Source organism: Haliaeetus albicilla, chromosome 26, assembly GCF_947461875.1.
Source record: "Haliaeetus albicilla chromosome 26, bHalAlb1.1, whole genome shotgun sequence".
Taxonomy (NCBI): Eukaryota; Metazoa; Chordata; class Aves; order Accipitriformes; family Accipitridae; genus Haliaeetus; species Haliaeetus albicilla.
In genome coordinates, this window is record NC_091508.1 from 17616941 (window position 1) to 17631239 (window position 14299).

Genomic DNA, 14299 nt, shown 5'->3' on the forward strand with positions numbered 1-14299 from the left:
TATTTTCTTTGTGCATTTGACAGTGCACTGCCTAATTGTTCTCATTGTTCCTCATGCTCCAGCCATTTATTTTCCCTTCACCAAATCCTTGCAAAAACGAGTAACGATTTTTTAATGAAGTTTTAACATTTCATAAAATAATAATATTCATAATAATGTAGTCCAAAGCAAGATGAGAACAGGTCAGAACAATTAAGTAGGTAGTAACCATTTAATCCAACGAGGACGCTTTTTTAAATGAAAGTGCCCACATATTTTTAGAACATTATACTATCGTATTTATAGCCTCTCAATTAAAACAAAAATAGTGAAGTGCTTTTACCTGGTCTTATAGTTCTGCGTTTTGCTTGCAAGATTCACTATCAAACAAGAGAGCTGTACAGTTCAGAACTTTTGTATTACTTCAGATTTTAAAACTGTTTACCACAAATTTATGCAAGCACTAACCTTTCCACACCTCAGCCTTTTCATCTGTACAGCAAAATGATGATACTGCTCTCACACACAAATGGAAGCCAAAAGCTTTAATCCATTGCTTGTGAAGTAGCGCTACTTGTAAAGTACTTGAATACTTTCTTCTTCTTCGGACCCATGATTATCACTAGTTTTTAGAGAATGACTACATGTTGAAATGGGAAGATAGCAGTGGCACAGTGGGAGGATACCATTTTCAAATAGTTAGTATTAAACTAATTGAACACTTCTGAATTTTCTCAAGTCTTGTCTGATAATTTCTTCTCCAGAAGAAGTCTAATTTACTAAACATCCAGGTCACTGTTGAAAAATAGCCTATTCTCAGTTGTCATCACATGGCAATCAGAGCATAACCACATAGTTTTACATGCAAACGAGCCCCATACTGATGAGCTGTTGGAATCCCATGGTTAGATTTAATTTTATTACATTAACACTTTGTTATTACTACCATTTAATTTAAGCAGCTGATCACAGATTTAAGCAGTGCTCTAAGATTATTCTTATTTTGATTTAAATAATTCTCAGCTCCTCCTGCAGTTCTCACTTCAGGCTGCTCACAAGTGCTGTAGGAGAGAAAACCCTGCTCATTCGTCAGCAAATCATACAAGCTTACTGAGCTTGCTTGGGACCACAGAGATGTTAAGGGAAGCAGACAAGCAAATATGAGATGAAAGATATAGTAGAGGCCATTTTCTAGAAAAAAAAAATTAAGGAGCTGCAGCCACTGTTCCATACATTTGACTAAATCCATGTATTTCGGGGACAGCATCTTGTTATTTCTCCAAGGGCCAGATTCATACAGCAGCCTTTAATTGACTCATGCACATTGCTGACATTATGCAACGGAACAAAAAAAGACTTTGCAGCTCCAACGTGCAGCCTGGGGAACACATGGGTCAAAGGAGTGTGCCAGTGCACACAGGCCAGCTCTCCTTTGTCAGTCCCTCGCCACAAATGTCAATACCAGTGTGTATATAAAGTAATGAAAGCCACACCTCCCCTGTGCTTCATTTAGTACCATTTCCACACAGTTGTTCTCACCTGGGTGATTACTACATGAGTTCAAAAGCCCCTAAAAGAACCTTCACCTTTACCTGCAACCGAGAGCATAAGCAAAGAATTTGCACACAAGCTTTTCACCAACACAAATACGCACACGTGTTAAAAGTGTGGAGAGCAACTCACCGAATGCACAGGAAAGGAGCTGTGCCGGTTGAGAAAGGAGTTAGAGACTGACATAGTGAGGCCCTGAGTGGCACCGGTGTCCTCGGGGGTGAAGGGCACTTTAGTTTGCTGGACACAGTAGGGGACAGAAGAGAAAGAAGAGGCAGCATAGGAGGCCTGCTGAAGAGGGGGAAGAAAGCAAGAGACAGAAGACACAAAGAAAGAGAGCACAGAAAAGGCTATGAATAAAGGATAAGAAATGCTAACTGTAAAACAATGCATATAATGGCTTGCTAAACAAACAGCTATTCATACAGTTCATCAGAGCCAGACACACCAATATGCCTTTCTTGAGCTCAAGAGGCATGACAAAAATCACAGTTCAAATCTTCTTTGTTTCACAAATCCCTTAAAAATAAACTCCTGCCTCCCCCTTCCAGTTCACCCATGGACAGCTGCTGTGGGGAGAGGCAAGCTGTTCCTCGCTGCCCTTTTTTTTCCCCACGGCGTGGGGGGCAGATGCCCAAAGGAGGAACTGGCTCTTGCTTCTGGCTGCTAAGCAGCCAATTCTTGCAGACTACTAATTTTTGTGGCAACCTGCAGAGTGGGAACTTGGTCTCTCCAGTGTGAGCTATGGGGCCTCACTGGTACTGCTGAGATACCGGATAACAGTGATGTCCAGCCATTTTTCCAGTCCAATCCAAAGTTATATATCATTTCACAAGAGGGAGATATTACACTGTAAGTAACAAATACTATTAAGGAATTTATCCTGAATTCCACTATAGTAAGGAGTCTGAGGGAGGCTAATGTATATCTAGGCTTTCTCAGCTCTGAGTTGTTGAATATAATGTACAATGTTTCAGAAATAAGATCCGAAGCTCACGAGAAAGGACTTCCTAATTATTATTTTACAGAGGAGTCCGTCCAGCAAAACTTGCCTACTGCTAGAACAGCTGATCCCCACGTGCTTTGCTATTTCAGAAACTCAGGGCAGCAGAAGCAGAGGAACAAGCGTCTGGTGGCTTTTATGGTGACTGTTGAATAAGCCATCGTCTGCTTGCACCACTTTCCCAACAGAGAGATGAAGGTAAGGGTGGGAGGCTGCACTTGAAGAAACCCTTGCTTCAGGGGAACTGCAAGCAACGCCTTGATGGTATCAGCTTGCAAAACTACAAGAATGCTAGCAGGCAAACCTGTGACATCTTGGCTGCCCAGATAATGATTGAAGGGCAGCATAGGAATGCTTTGCTTCAGCCAACAAATTCAGAAAAGGAGGAGAATTTCCCTTCTGCACAATGGCTACAGTAAATCTGTACTTTACACACCCTCCCTCACGACTGTGTAGACCAAGTCACCACTGGAAACTATCACCTGAGTGTAACCACCTCTAGGAGGAGGAGGTAGGGCAAGGGACTACAAGGTACCAGTGACAGTGCAGCGATCACACTGACAAGGGGACCACAGACGCTTGGAGAACTGCCTGATCTTTCAGAGAGGAGTCCTGTAGACTCTTCAGTGTCCCTGCAGATCAGACGGGACATGGGTGTTTAAGGTCTCATCCCCACAAAGCAATAATGCATAAGACTCAGTTTAGCTTAGCTGGAAATATCACTTTATCTTTTTAGGACTCCTACCTGCATCACAGGAATGCAGTTATGCAAATCCCAAAATTAGAGTTCTCAGTTGCTTCTCCCATTTGATTATAAAGCAACACTCTGGGACAGTCAAACTTTAGCATAAATAACATGAAGAAGTATTGCAACAGTTGTCCTCATGAGCAGTTGTTCCCACATTTCGTACTGTTTTGTTAAAGCCATGGCCAATTTAAGTTAGCTACATCAGCACAAAAGGTGCTTTTTTTTTAAAATACAGCAAATCAGATAATTAATATAAACAAACCCACTAAGGTTGGAGTTAAAAAAAAAAAAGAGAAAAGCAAGGAAGACCCTTCAAAAGAAATAGGACAAAATCCCAGCTCCACTGAGGTTGGAAATAAAACTGCTGCTGCCATCACTGAGGCAGGATTTCATCCCCCATGTGGAAAATGGCACTCGCTATAGCGTTAAACCCACCACCCAACACACATACACATACGGATGTGCCTTTTTGTGCTGGCAGTCTGGGAGGGCCAACAGAACACTGAAAAACAGGTAAAACCCTGAATCACACAAGGGGACTAATGTGGAGAAAACATGGACAAGTTAAATAATGACTATAACAAAGTTCTGTGGCTCTGGCAAAGACTGAGCCATAAAAGCAGTTATTATGTTTAAATGGTTATTATTAGTGGCATCCTTGACAACAGTTTCAAAACAGCATTGGGAACAACAGTGCAGCAATCTCTTGAAAATTGTGTTGCCCAGTGTGTCAAATTCTTCAAAGCAGTTGTCGTTACACAAGCCTGTAGTCTGGCACAGACTCAGCCATGCCATGTGGAAGACTAACGTTTCATTTTTAGGGCATTTTAGGACTTTTAGAGGTTATGGGGAACAGTCTGAACATGGGGTTAGAAAGGAGCTCAAAGTAGGTGATGCAAAATGCCTAAAAACATGTTAACAAGATGACAAGGAGCATGATGTGTTAACACCAAGGAGACATCCTCCCACCACCACAGCCTGTCAGAAACAGGAGTAGCAAGAACAGAGCTGTTCCTGGGAGGCTGGTGTGCCCTGCCAGGAGGGCACCGCAGATGTCACTCACCAGCTGCCGCTGTTTCGGTGGGAGAGCAGGAGGAGGTGCCAGATCTTGAGAGGGGTCTAAGCTGATAAAGGAGTCATTGAACCCATAGACTTCCATGAGGTGCTTGTTCTTCTGCTGGTAGATGTGTTCGTTCTGAGGGGTCTGGTAGAACATGGACGGCTGTGGCTCTGAGTAGTCTTCCACGAACTGCATATACGCCATCACTGCAATGAAAAGAAAGGTCACGCTCATTGCTCCTGGTCCGCAATGCTGCAGCTGTGACAAGCAGGCGGGGTACTCATTCTCAAAATAAAATAGGAGTAAGGCCATGCCACTGTCAGTCAGGCTTTGCTGCAGGCTGGGAGCAGCAAGGCATCCGCGCTGTGTTCACAGGTAGCTCACGCAGTCAGTTGCCATCCACCTTGCAGGAAAGGATGTGAATATCCTGTCTTGCAAGCCAGCACACAACAAACATAATCACAGGCCACAAACACATCTGACAACAGTTTAAGGAACCAGTGAGGTCTCCAAACAGCGACTTGAGAAGTCTGATTTACTGACACTTAGCCCAAATCCCCTCCTCATGTAACCCATGGCAATTCTGAGAATATTTCTCAACAGCTAATGCCCAAAGTCACCAAAAAACTCAGAATAACTTCAGTCTGCTTTCTAGGAGGCACAAATCATCTCGTACAAAGATGCAACCTTGACAATAAATCTATAATAATCCTTGTGCCTATAATAAGTCTCATAACTGTAGTCAGCATGATTTCTAGAATGAGGAGGCTTACAGCCTTTTTCCATTCTAGCAAGCTGATAAAACTGTTATTGGAGAACACCCACCTGCGAGACTGGGTGTACCTCTCCCTCAGCTATTTATATGCCGCTGCCAATGCTGGTACAAGATACTTACCTTCTAAAAGTGCCACTGACCATGCCTTGCTACCCCCTTAGCTCAAATCCCTTTGCTCCCATCCCTTTTTAAAGTGTCTTGTCATCTCCAATTCTTGAATCCAACTGATTCAAAAGTTTTTCTGAGATGTGGTTCAATGGAAATATTAAATGGGATCAAATCGCATTTAGAGGACCTTTCCATCTGTACAATATCCTTCCAAAATCTATGAAAAAACCCACACAGGTCTGCCTATGAAGCTCTAACAGACGATTATTTACTGCTGCAATATTTTAGTGTTCGAGAGGGAGAATGACACCCAGTGTCATAGAAAGACTACTACAAACCCCCAGAATTATTAAGGATCAGAAGTGTACTTAATAAATGTAAAATGAATAAAGAACTCTCCTACATACCTGAGAACAGGAGCAACACATGTATTTAAGTGTCATAAAAAGGATTAACCAAGGCCTTTTTGTAAATATGCTGTCATGCACAAGATACTCTGTGATCATTCTTCCCTTCCTCCTGATAAACAAGCAGTTGTCAGTTTTTGTAAATCTGGTCATTAGGTGGCAATTATTCAGCTTCTGCTGGCATTTCAGTTGTACAGCTGAAATGAATGGATGACTCAGTGAAAGCTATAAATACGATCACAATGCAGTATTTGCACATCTTGAAGCTGGTTCCCACACTAGCTGCAAGGCAAAGCCCTCTGTTCACCTGCCAATGCAGATCTACAGGCCAGCCTATTTCAAACAGGATGCAGCCGTGCAAATGTGTTGGCAGGAAGGAGTCGCTTTGCACCTGTCTTTTGCACCTTTTTTCAGATTTCCTCTAATATTTTAAAGTCCATTTAGAAATGGAGCTAACGCAGCTGCCCCTTCCCACAGAATGATATCCCTCCTCCAAAAAACAGAATAAAGAAAAAAAAAAAAAAAAAAAAGGTCGTGGCTATCAGAGCGCAGGAAACCTCAGCTGATGGATTTCAATCCTGACCGGTAACACCTGCTGTCCCCATCCTGTGACCCCACACGGTCCTGCCAGTGGACAACCTGTTCATGCCTCGCAGTACAGCCAGCTCCTGCACAGCTCTGCCAAGGCTGCTGAAATTCTGACCTCCAACACCCCCTGCTACCCGAGCCTTGCTCCTCTTCCTCCCCCAGCTGCCCTCCTGCCTTTCCAGCACCACTTCACAGATGTAAGTCACCACCCTTGCTGGTTCAGACCTCTCCTTGAAGGGAGTGTGACAGAGGTTTCAAACTGAATGCACATGCGTGTTGGTGCATGTTTGTGCCAGCTCATCTGCTGGTGTCAGCACTCATGCTAAAGCCAAGATTAAATTTGCTCATGCATGTGAATTTCAGCCTAACAGTGAAAAGAAGCACATTCTGGCAATATTCTCTTATTTGAAATCATACTGAAGGAGTCTTGGTGAAGAAAATACAGAATGCTAAAATACTGTTTTCAAATATCAGCGATGCAGTTGACTAAGGTGCTCCTATTAATACCCGTGCCCTGAAAAATGCCTTGGTATCACAGAACAACTTCAGAAGATAAGATACAAAGAAGGCTTATGAAAGGATATTTCTCTAGCAGCAAAAGGAAACTAAGGATCAAGACTCCTTGGAGAAGTGTAGAGGACAAGAGCTCGAGGGAAACGACCACATTTTGAGAGCTCATCAACTGAGTAGGAGAAAAGCCAAGAAGTCAGGCTTGGCAGTACTGGTATAATGCAACAGACGTTGCTAAATTCAGACCAGCCCTTTACGTGGGGTTACCTACAAAAACAGCGCTTCTCTTAACATCCAGATCTGAAGACAACATTCAGGATTGATAGCTGTGAGTTCCTGGGTTCAGATGTCTGTATGACACTACCACTCAGGAAGTGTTGGTGAAAAGGCTATCACATTAGGCACTTGTGTAAAATTAAGTTACTGTAACTCAAGGTAGTATGCCTGAATGCTGTTGAGAGCCTTAACTCAATCTGCAACAGAATAATGAAGAGCTCTTTTATCGCAGCTCTTTATAAGGCTAATGCATCCGATCATCATGGCAGCTCCCCTGCCTTGCTTGTTACAACTAGTCCAGGGCTGGTTAGCATGTCTCTGCTTCTGCTTTGTCTTCCTCTCTGTTTTTAGGTGAAGTGAAAAACAGTTGGGATGGTGAAATACAAACCTGGCTCAGGAGTAGAGACTGCAGAGTGCAAATTAAAGTGGGCATCATTAAAATGCTGCCAATCTTGAACAGCAGAGTAAGGGAGCAGGACCACTCCTGAGAATGCTGTTTGCAAAGGGTCTTCTCTCCTCGCTCTCCCTCCATCCCTTCCCCTCTCTGCTGTGGTTTTTAACAAGGCAGAAGTTTAAAAAGCAGATGGGAAATTACATCACCAGCTCAGATCAGGCTGCACACCCTGCAGCGACTGTGCAGAGGGAGGGATGGGGGCTGCAACCTCCAGGGTGAGCAGCCAGGGTGGAGTGATACAGTCTCAAGGCAGCACCCCGGGAGAGAAGGGAGGCGTGAGAGAGAAACCTCTCCCACCACATGCCCAGCTTATGTCAGTTCTGAACCCAGACAGAAAATACTTGAAATAAAAAAAAAACCATAAAATCTCAGACTGAGGCTAGGAACACCTTCCCAGCAATCTGCTTGCAGTGCCTTGGCTGTCATTTCTGAAGGAGCTAAAGTTGCTCACGGATTTCTAGCACACACCAGTTCTGCCCACATGGTAGAAGTCACAGGTATTGCTCAGACTGCACCAGCACCACTCGAGCCAGCTCGTCGTGCAGCTGGGAAGTGCAGCCACTGGTCCTGGAAGCAGCACTTGGCTGTGGGAAAGTGGCAAGCGATCTCGTCTCAGGAAAACACCCTTGGACCAGTGGTTGTTGAGTCTACAAGGAATTGCTAGATTATCAGCAATAAGGCACATCTCCAATATAGGTAAGGCATAGTAGTATCTGATGTGGAGAACTCACTGAAGGTCTAGCCCAACTCCTGGCACTGTGTCAGCAGCCTGTGTTACAACTGGCCCTGCACAAGCACAACAGATTTGTGTGCATGGGCAAGAGCCAAAAAGACAGAAATTCTTGAGCTATACTGCACATCAACTCACTGGAGAAGTCAAGGTCAAATAAGCCAGTCTTTGCTGTCACCTCTGGGAGGAGAGCTGTTTTTCAAAGAGCTCGCATTATCCACTGGCTAAGCCCAGACTGCCCTCAGCATGGTTCCTGCAGTTAAATACCAGCTGCTTACAGGGCACCAGGCTGCATTTTGTTCCCACTGACAGGGAGAGAAACATGAATAAGTGCCTCACCACTAGTTTCCAAGCTGTTTGTGGGGTGGATCTTGTTATTTCTGTCTCTGGGCTCTTCATGGCAGAAGCTGCTCCGTGTCTGTGTCTTGTACAGCAGGAGCACAATGCTGGTGCTCAAGCAGAAGTCTAGAGTAATTTGCCCTTAGCACAGTAACATGTACTCTTACAGCACAGTAAAATAACAATAATTCATGCCAGACTAAAAGGCTTATCACTACTCTGTTTAAATTATACAGAAGTCAACTCTTGGAGGTCCCTCTGAGCACAGCTCACAGCAATACACATGGTTAACTCAAGCAGGATTTGCTGTACACTACCAATAAAAAGACCATCAAAGTCTCTGCTGCAACATTTCCTGCCAACTACTAAAAGATGACCCACAACAAAGGGACTACAACCGAGTCCCATCTGTGTGAGCTCTAGATCTTTTTAATAAATTCATGCATCTCCTCCGGATCCCTGGAGTTTCTTGGGGTTGTGGAAGCAGCACTGCCTCACCTATGTGATTACACAAGGATATCTACATGCATCAGCCTCCAGGCAAAAAAATCCTGGGTGCTACCATACAGCCTGAGTAATGCTTTACTGCCCTTTAATGCTGAAAATAAAAGTAAAACTAACAACCACAGATCTGCGGTGTGATATACTGTGGAGTAAAGAGAATCTAAAACAAGTTCCCAGTGTCACATGAATGCAATTAAAAAATCCGCAGCAGTCAGGTACCAGCCCAAATACTACTACAAGCTTTGCAGCAAGGATGCTTTATCAAACCATCAGAGCTGACACCACATTAGGCCACAGCTTCTACCTTTCCTAACAATGCAATCTGATCAATACTCCAAGAGCTTCTGATAGTGCCAGATGACAGATGACAATTAACTCTAAGATCAAAGAAAATTCACATACAAGGCCTTGGTATTGAGGTTAAAACTGCATGGCCAATAATGGAGAAGATAGCTTTTAAAATCACTTTTAAGTAACTCCCTGACATGACATATGATAACAGAAAACAAAGGCATGGGGCTTAAAGAGAAAAGCAAACAGCCCAGGTCTCTCTTTCAACTGTCAAACTGCCTCTTATCCAAGATTCACCCAGGCACCTCCCTCTACTAAAGCTGCCTATGTGTACGGAGGTGCACTCCCCTGCATCCATCCCAGTCTGCATGGTGTAAAACCACCTGGACCCAGCCTTCATTATTAATATGCAGAGCCCACAAGGACCTGATCCTACAGTAAGGAGGCTCTGTATCACACCCCCTTGCAGCTGGTGCTGCAGGCGAGTATTTCGAACAGCACAAGCTGTAACAACCAACCTTGGCTATGCCCTGTGTTAGCATTTATTTCCTTTCTGTTGTCTACAAACAAACATCTCTGCTCCTATTTAGCTGCTTTCACTACCTTTAACTGCTTGGTTACCAGAGAGGGACAACAGTGATTTCCTGCCTATGGGGACACTGAACTACACAAGATGACCATCACTTTCAGGTGGGTCAAGCCTTGTGCTCTGAGTGAAATCCCAGAGGGTTATGAATGTGGACTGGTCATTCAGGGATAATGGAAATCCTTTTAGCCAACGTACTTTTTTTAAAAAGTGGCTAGCACAGTGCACTACCATAGGAATGGACGGAATACTGACCCTGCCGCATGACACACCAATCTCACTTCCACCTTATTCTCAGTGAAAAGACTATATACTGCAGAAATGAGTCAGAAGGCTAACTCAGCACTTTTGAATCAGCTCTTCACTTGGGCTGCCAGCCATACAACGTAACACTGTTGATCCAGATCTTGTATATGCTGCCTCCTTGTGCAACATAGAACTGCAAAGCAAGCCAGTGACTAGTAAACTAACATCTGCTGGATCTCACTATGTAGTCCACAGCCTTCCTTGGCAGATCAGTGTGGCTGCTCTTTTGGCAAGAGGTTTCACATGTTTTCAGCCATGAACATTATGGAAATCAGAATCAGGTCATGAGCTTGAGTTGCAGTCAGTACTGGTGTGCCAGGAGTCTGGCTGGGGATGGTGAGCCTTCACATTTAGAGGCTGCTCATTTTAACGATGTGGGAAATTCTTAGGCATCCAAAGAAAATGAGATCCTGTAGCAAAACAGCAGTACTGGACACTAGGTTAATAGTGTTGTCTTGCACAGCTATGTGGGTGACTATGTTCCTATTGCCAAATAACTGCTCTGGCAATGCTTGGTTTTGGACAGAAAAGCAGCCCTTTCTCCAAGCTCTTGGAGAGCACCCAATTCTTTTCTGCAATGGGAAAACATTCACAAAATGGGGGCGGGGGGAATGAATGGACGTAAAAAAGGAGGATAAACCAGGAAGATCTGCAAGGCAGAGTGCCTCAAAGATTCACACTCAGGTAAACAGAGAAGTAAAAAGGTCTCACTACAGTAGTGAAGATGCTGTGTAATGCAGCTCCCCTGGGCCTGGATCATTCCTGGCTCCAGGAGTCACTCCCAGCCTGCCAAAGGACTGACACTTCCCTTCCACGCCTTTGTCATTGAGTAACTGTTTTTGACACTCAGCCTCATGTAAGCAAAGGCATTACATTGGGGTCACCGTTACTTAGTGGTCATCAGAAGCACGACAACTGCAAAGAAAGGGAAAGGTAAAAGTAAAACCCAAACAAGAACTTGCTTACTGTGTTTGTTTTTCTTCTCTGGCAGAGGTGGTGGCTTCTCTGGGTCACTGTTAGTATCTGGAGCAGCAAAATCAGAAATGAATTCAACCGGTGCTGAAGAGTTTCCTTGCTGGAAAGGCAAAACAGCAGCAAACGGCGTGAAGGATACTGATGGGACAGACGCTGCATTCTGCATGTCATCCTCTGAGATGTTATCATATTGAGATGGGTGCCTCTCATAGGACACCCTGCAGCCTGAGTTATCTGAAGTCTGAGAGGCTGCACTCCTTCTCTTCTTTTCTGGTAAAGCTGGAGGAGTCTCTGTCGGCTGTGCTGCTCCCGAGAGGCTGCAGAATTCCAGTGGAGGAGAGCTGCCCTGTGGGAGCTGGAAAGCATGTCCATGGAAAGGGGAGCCAGACTCACCCAAGGACTCTGGCAACGGGCTGAGGATACCTGGCATCTGCTGAGGTATCTGATCAGCATTGGAGAGGTCCTGCTGCAGGAATTCATAGTCCGGATCATAGTGATCCGATTGATCTGGTTAAACAGAGGGGACAGGAGAATGATGCATTAGTTTCTCTCTTTTACTGTTTAGTCCTTCTCAATTCTGCCCCTCCCATTCCATCAGTTAATTAATCAGTTCATTTAATCAGAGCAGTACGTTCTTGCAGAAGGGACCGTCTTGCTACACCTTCTGTAGCATCCAGCCTTAATAAAACGCTTATAATTATTTCTTTACACTAGCAAACAAATAACAAAAACTCAACAGGTAGATCATTGGAGAGATTATTTATGTTTCATATTTATATTTTAATTTTCTTTCCTAGTACTTAGAAACAACACTGCTTTAATCTACCAGGGCTGTCATTGCTTCAGACAAGGCTGAAACCAACAAAACATTCCACTTGAGAGCTGAATTGAGTTTTAACACAATCATCTATAGCTAGGGAAACACGTTCCCCTGGGCTTTTTCCTATCCGACAGAATATAATTCTGCACAGAACTGCCTGCAGCAACTACAAGATGACAGTTGCAAGCGCAATCCATTTACTTCTGCATCACAGCTATGACAGCTCCCAAACGAGAGTGAAGGGGGCTCTTCCAGTCACACTGGACAGCCCCCTGCTTACCTAATGTTTCACAGCTTGTGTTGCGGGAGCACTGACCACTGTCGCGGTCCAGAGAGGAGAGCTGCTCATCAGACTTGCTGAGTTTGCCGATGCTACTGCATGGCGAGAGGCGAGGAGATTCCCCCCCATAGGAGTGGCTTCCACCTGACAATCTTCTCTGGGCATAGCAGTCAACATCAAAATCCTTAAGCAAAAAAATCAATTCATTGTCATTCTTGGCAGCTCGCTAGCAAGCAAGATGCAGCTCAAGGAGCAAACACCTCACAGCTGCATTAAGAAAACCAGGAGGGGAGAGGATCAGTGCTGCTAGCCCTCTCTAGTTAGACAAGCTCATCAGGACCACAGAAAACCTCTGATCTGGTCAACAGCCCATGCCAGGGAGCTCTGTGTGTTCTTGCTTCCCGGCAGGGCGTGCTGTGACCCACACTGGACTTCACAGACACCGACAAGATAACCGAGTTCCTCCCCGCTATACACATCTGATGACTCCTTGTCAAGACAGTGATACTAGGTAACCAGACTGCAAGATTTCTCATTAAATAACTGGGGCGTTAGCAAATATTTTGTTAGCTTAGGTGCACGCAAAGGGAAAATAAGCTATAGTGAGATACAACTTTCTGTGCCTATGACTACATTTCTATTTTGGAAATTACCTCAAGCTTATCAACCTCCAAGTGAACCCCTCAAGTATTCCCACTCCTGCAAAACAACCTAAGTGTGATTGTACTAGCAACTGAAGAACTGCCACAACTTTATCTGGGTCAGCCAAACGACTGCAGAGCCTCCCTAAGCCAGAGCTGAGGCTTTGGGGATGAGGACAAGATTTGATTTTGGTGCAATTTAATATGAATCAGATCCTCACTGCTGAGTTAGTAAGGTCCTCAAAGTGTAAAGCAAACCCAGCCACTTACAACTGCACAAGCAATGGTATATGATTAACACACACAAGTTTTCCATTTTTCTACCAGAAAATTTACAAATTTCCCCAAAGCACCAGTAGCGGTCAGAGCAGTTGCTCAAACTACTGTTTGGGTTAAAAGGTGTTTTAAATTGTGACTGGATGAAGACAGGCTTCTGATCTCAATATGCCACATGCTCCCTTGACCTGTAAGTAAACCTTGCTGAGATCTTGGTAAGCTCAGCCAGCTGCTCTGTACGCTGATCTATTTGACATGGCAACACTCAACCGCTGGAATCTTCGCACTCTGCTACAGCTCAAGGCAACAAAGTTTGTAGCAATTTGTTAATTAGATCCAACAACACCGTAAAAAAAATTAAGCTGTTCATATGGTTTATTATACTGATGTTCCTGCCACTAAAACTCCTGCTCCAGAGCTCTCCCGTACAGGGCTGCTTGGGACAAGCAGAGGCGTGCAGGGAACCGCGCGGCTGCAGGTCACGGCATTTCTCCCCAGCTTTTGCCACAGTTCACAGCACGTTTCCCTTGGCTTTCACAAAGGGGTTATGCCATTACCTGTCTGTTGATTCCAACAGGTAAACTGGACCCACTGGTGGCTCGACTCATGGGGGCCACAACTGCCACTCTGGTTGGGGAAGGTGCTGACTGCCGTTTTTTAGGGGGCAATGCTGGTGGAGGGCTGCAAGACACAACAGGCATTGATGGTTCCATTACTCTTCCAGCAAAAACACTTTTAGAGGCTTCATGAGCTTGTTTTCCAGAAAGCCTTTGACTTGCCAGGCTCAAAGCTCACAGGTTCTTGTCCAAAGCTGGCCAGGAGCTATTCAGCAAAGTGTATCCACTAACAAATACCAATTGAGGAACACTGTCACAGATATGGTCCTGTTCAGTGTTTTATTTTTTAAGGTTGGAAAAGAGTTGGTATTCCTCAAACAAAAACAATTGCTGTTTTAAAGATAATTTTTAATGGAGCTAATTAGCACGGTAATTATTTCTTAATAAAAGTGGTGAAAATCCAAATTAAATGTTTTGGTTGACCCAAATATTGTTTCCATTCACAGAAGTCCCTCCTCAAACCTTCCAGGTCTGA

The 14299-nt window shown here is 44.4% G+C and overlaps 1 protein-coding gene across 8 annotated transcripts in view; it reads right to left on the bottom strand.

Moving 5' to 3' along the window:
* RAPGEF1 (Rap guanine nucleotide exchange factor 1) overlaps window positions 1–14299 on the bottom strand; it is a 90818-nt gene that overhangs the window by 26874 nt on the left and 49645 nt on the right. For 3 of the 8 annotated variants that reach the window (XM_069770733.1, XM_069770730.1, XM_069770732.1), the window contains 5 exons: window positions 13765–13888; window positions 12291–12474; window positions 11182–11697; window positions 4345–4547; window positions 1663–1821 (listed from right to left, as the gene is read on the bottom strand). In XM_069770733.1, coding sequence (XP_069626834.1) covers window positions 1663–1821; window positions 4345–4547; window positions 11182–11697; window positions 12291–12474; window positions 13765–13888 — 1186 coding nt within the window. The remainder of the gene's footprint in view (window positions 1–1662; window positions 1822–4344; window positions 4548–11181; window positions 11698–12290; window positions 12475–13764; window positions 13889–14299) is intronic. The other 5 variants (XM_069770735.1, XM_069770737.1, XM_069770736.1 and 2 more) reach the window with 2 other exon arrangements.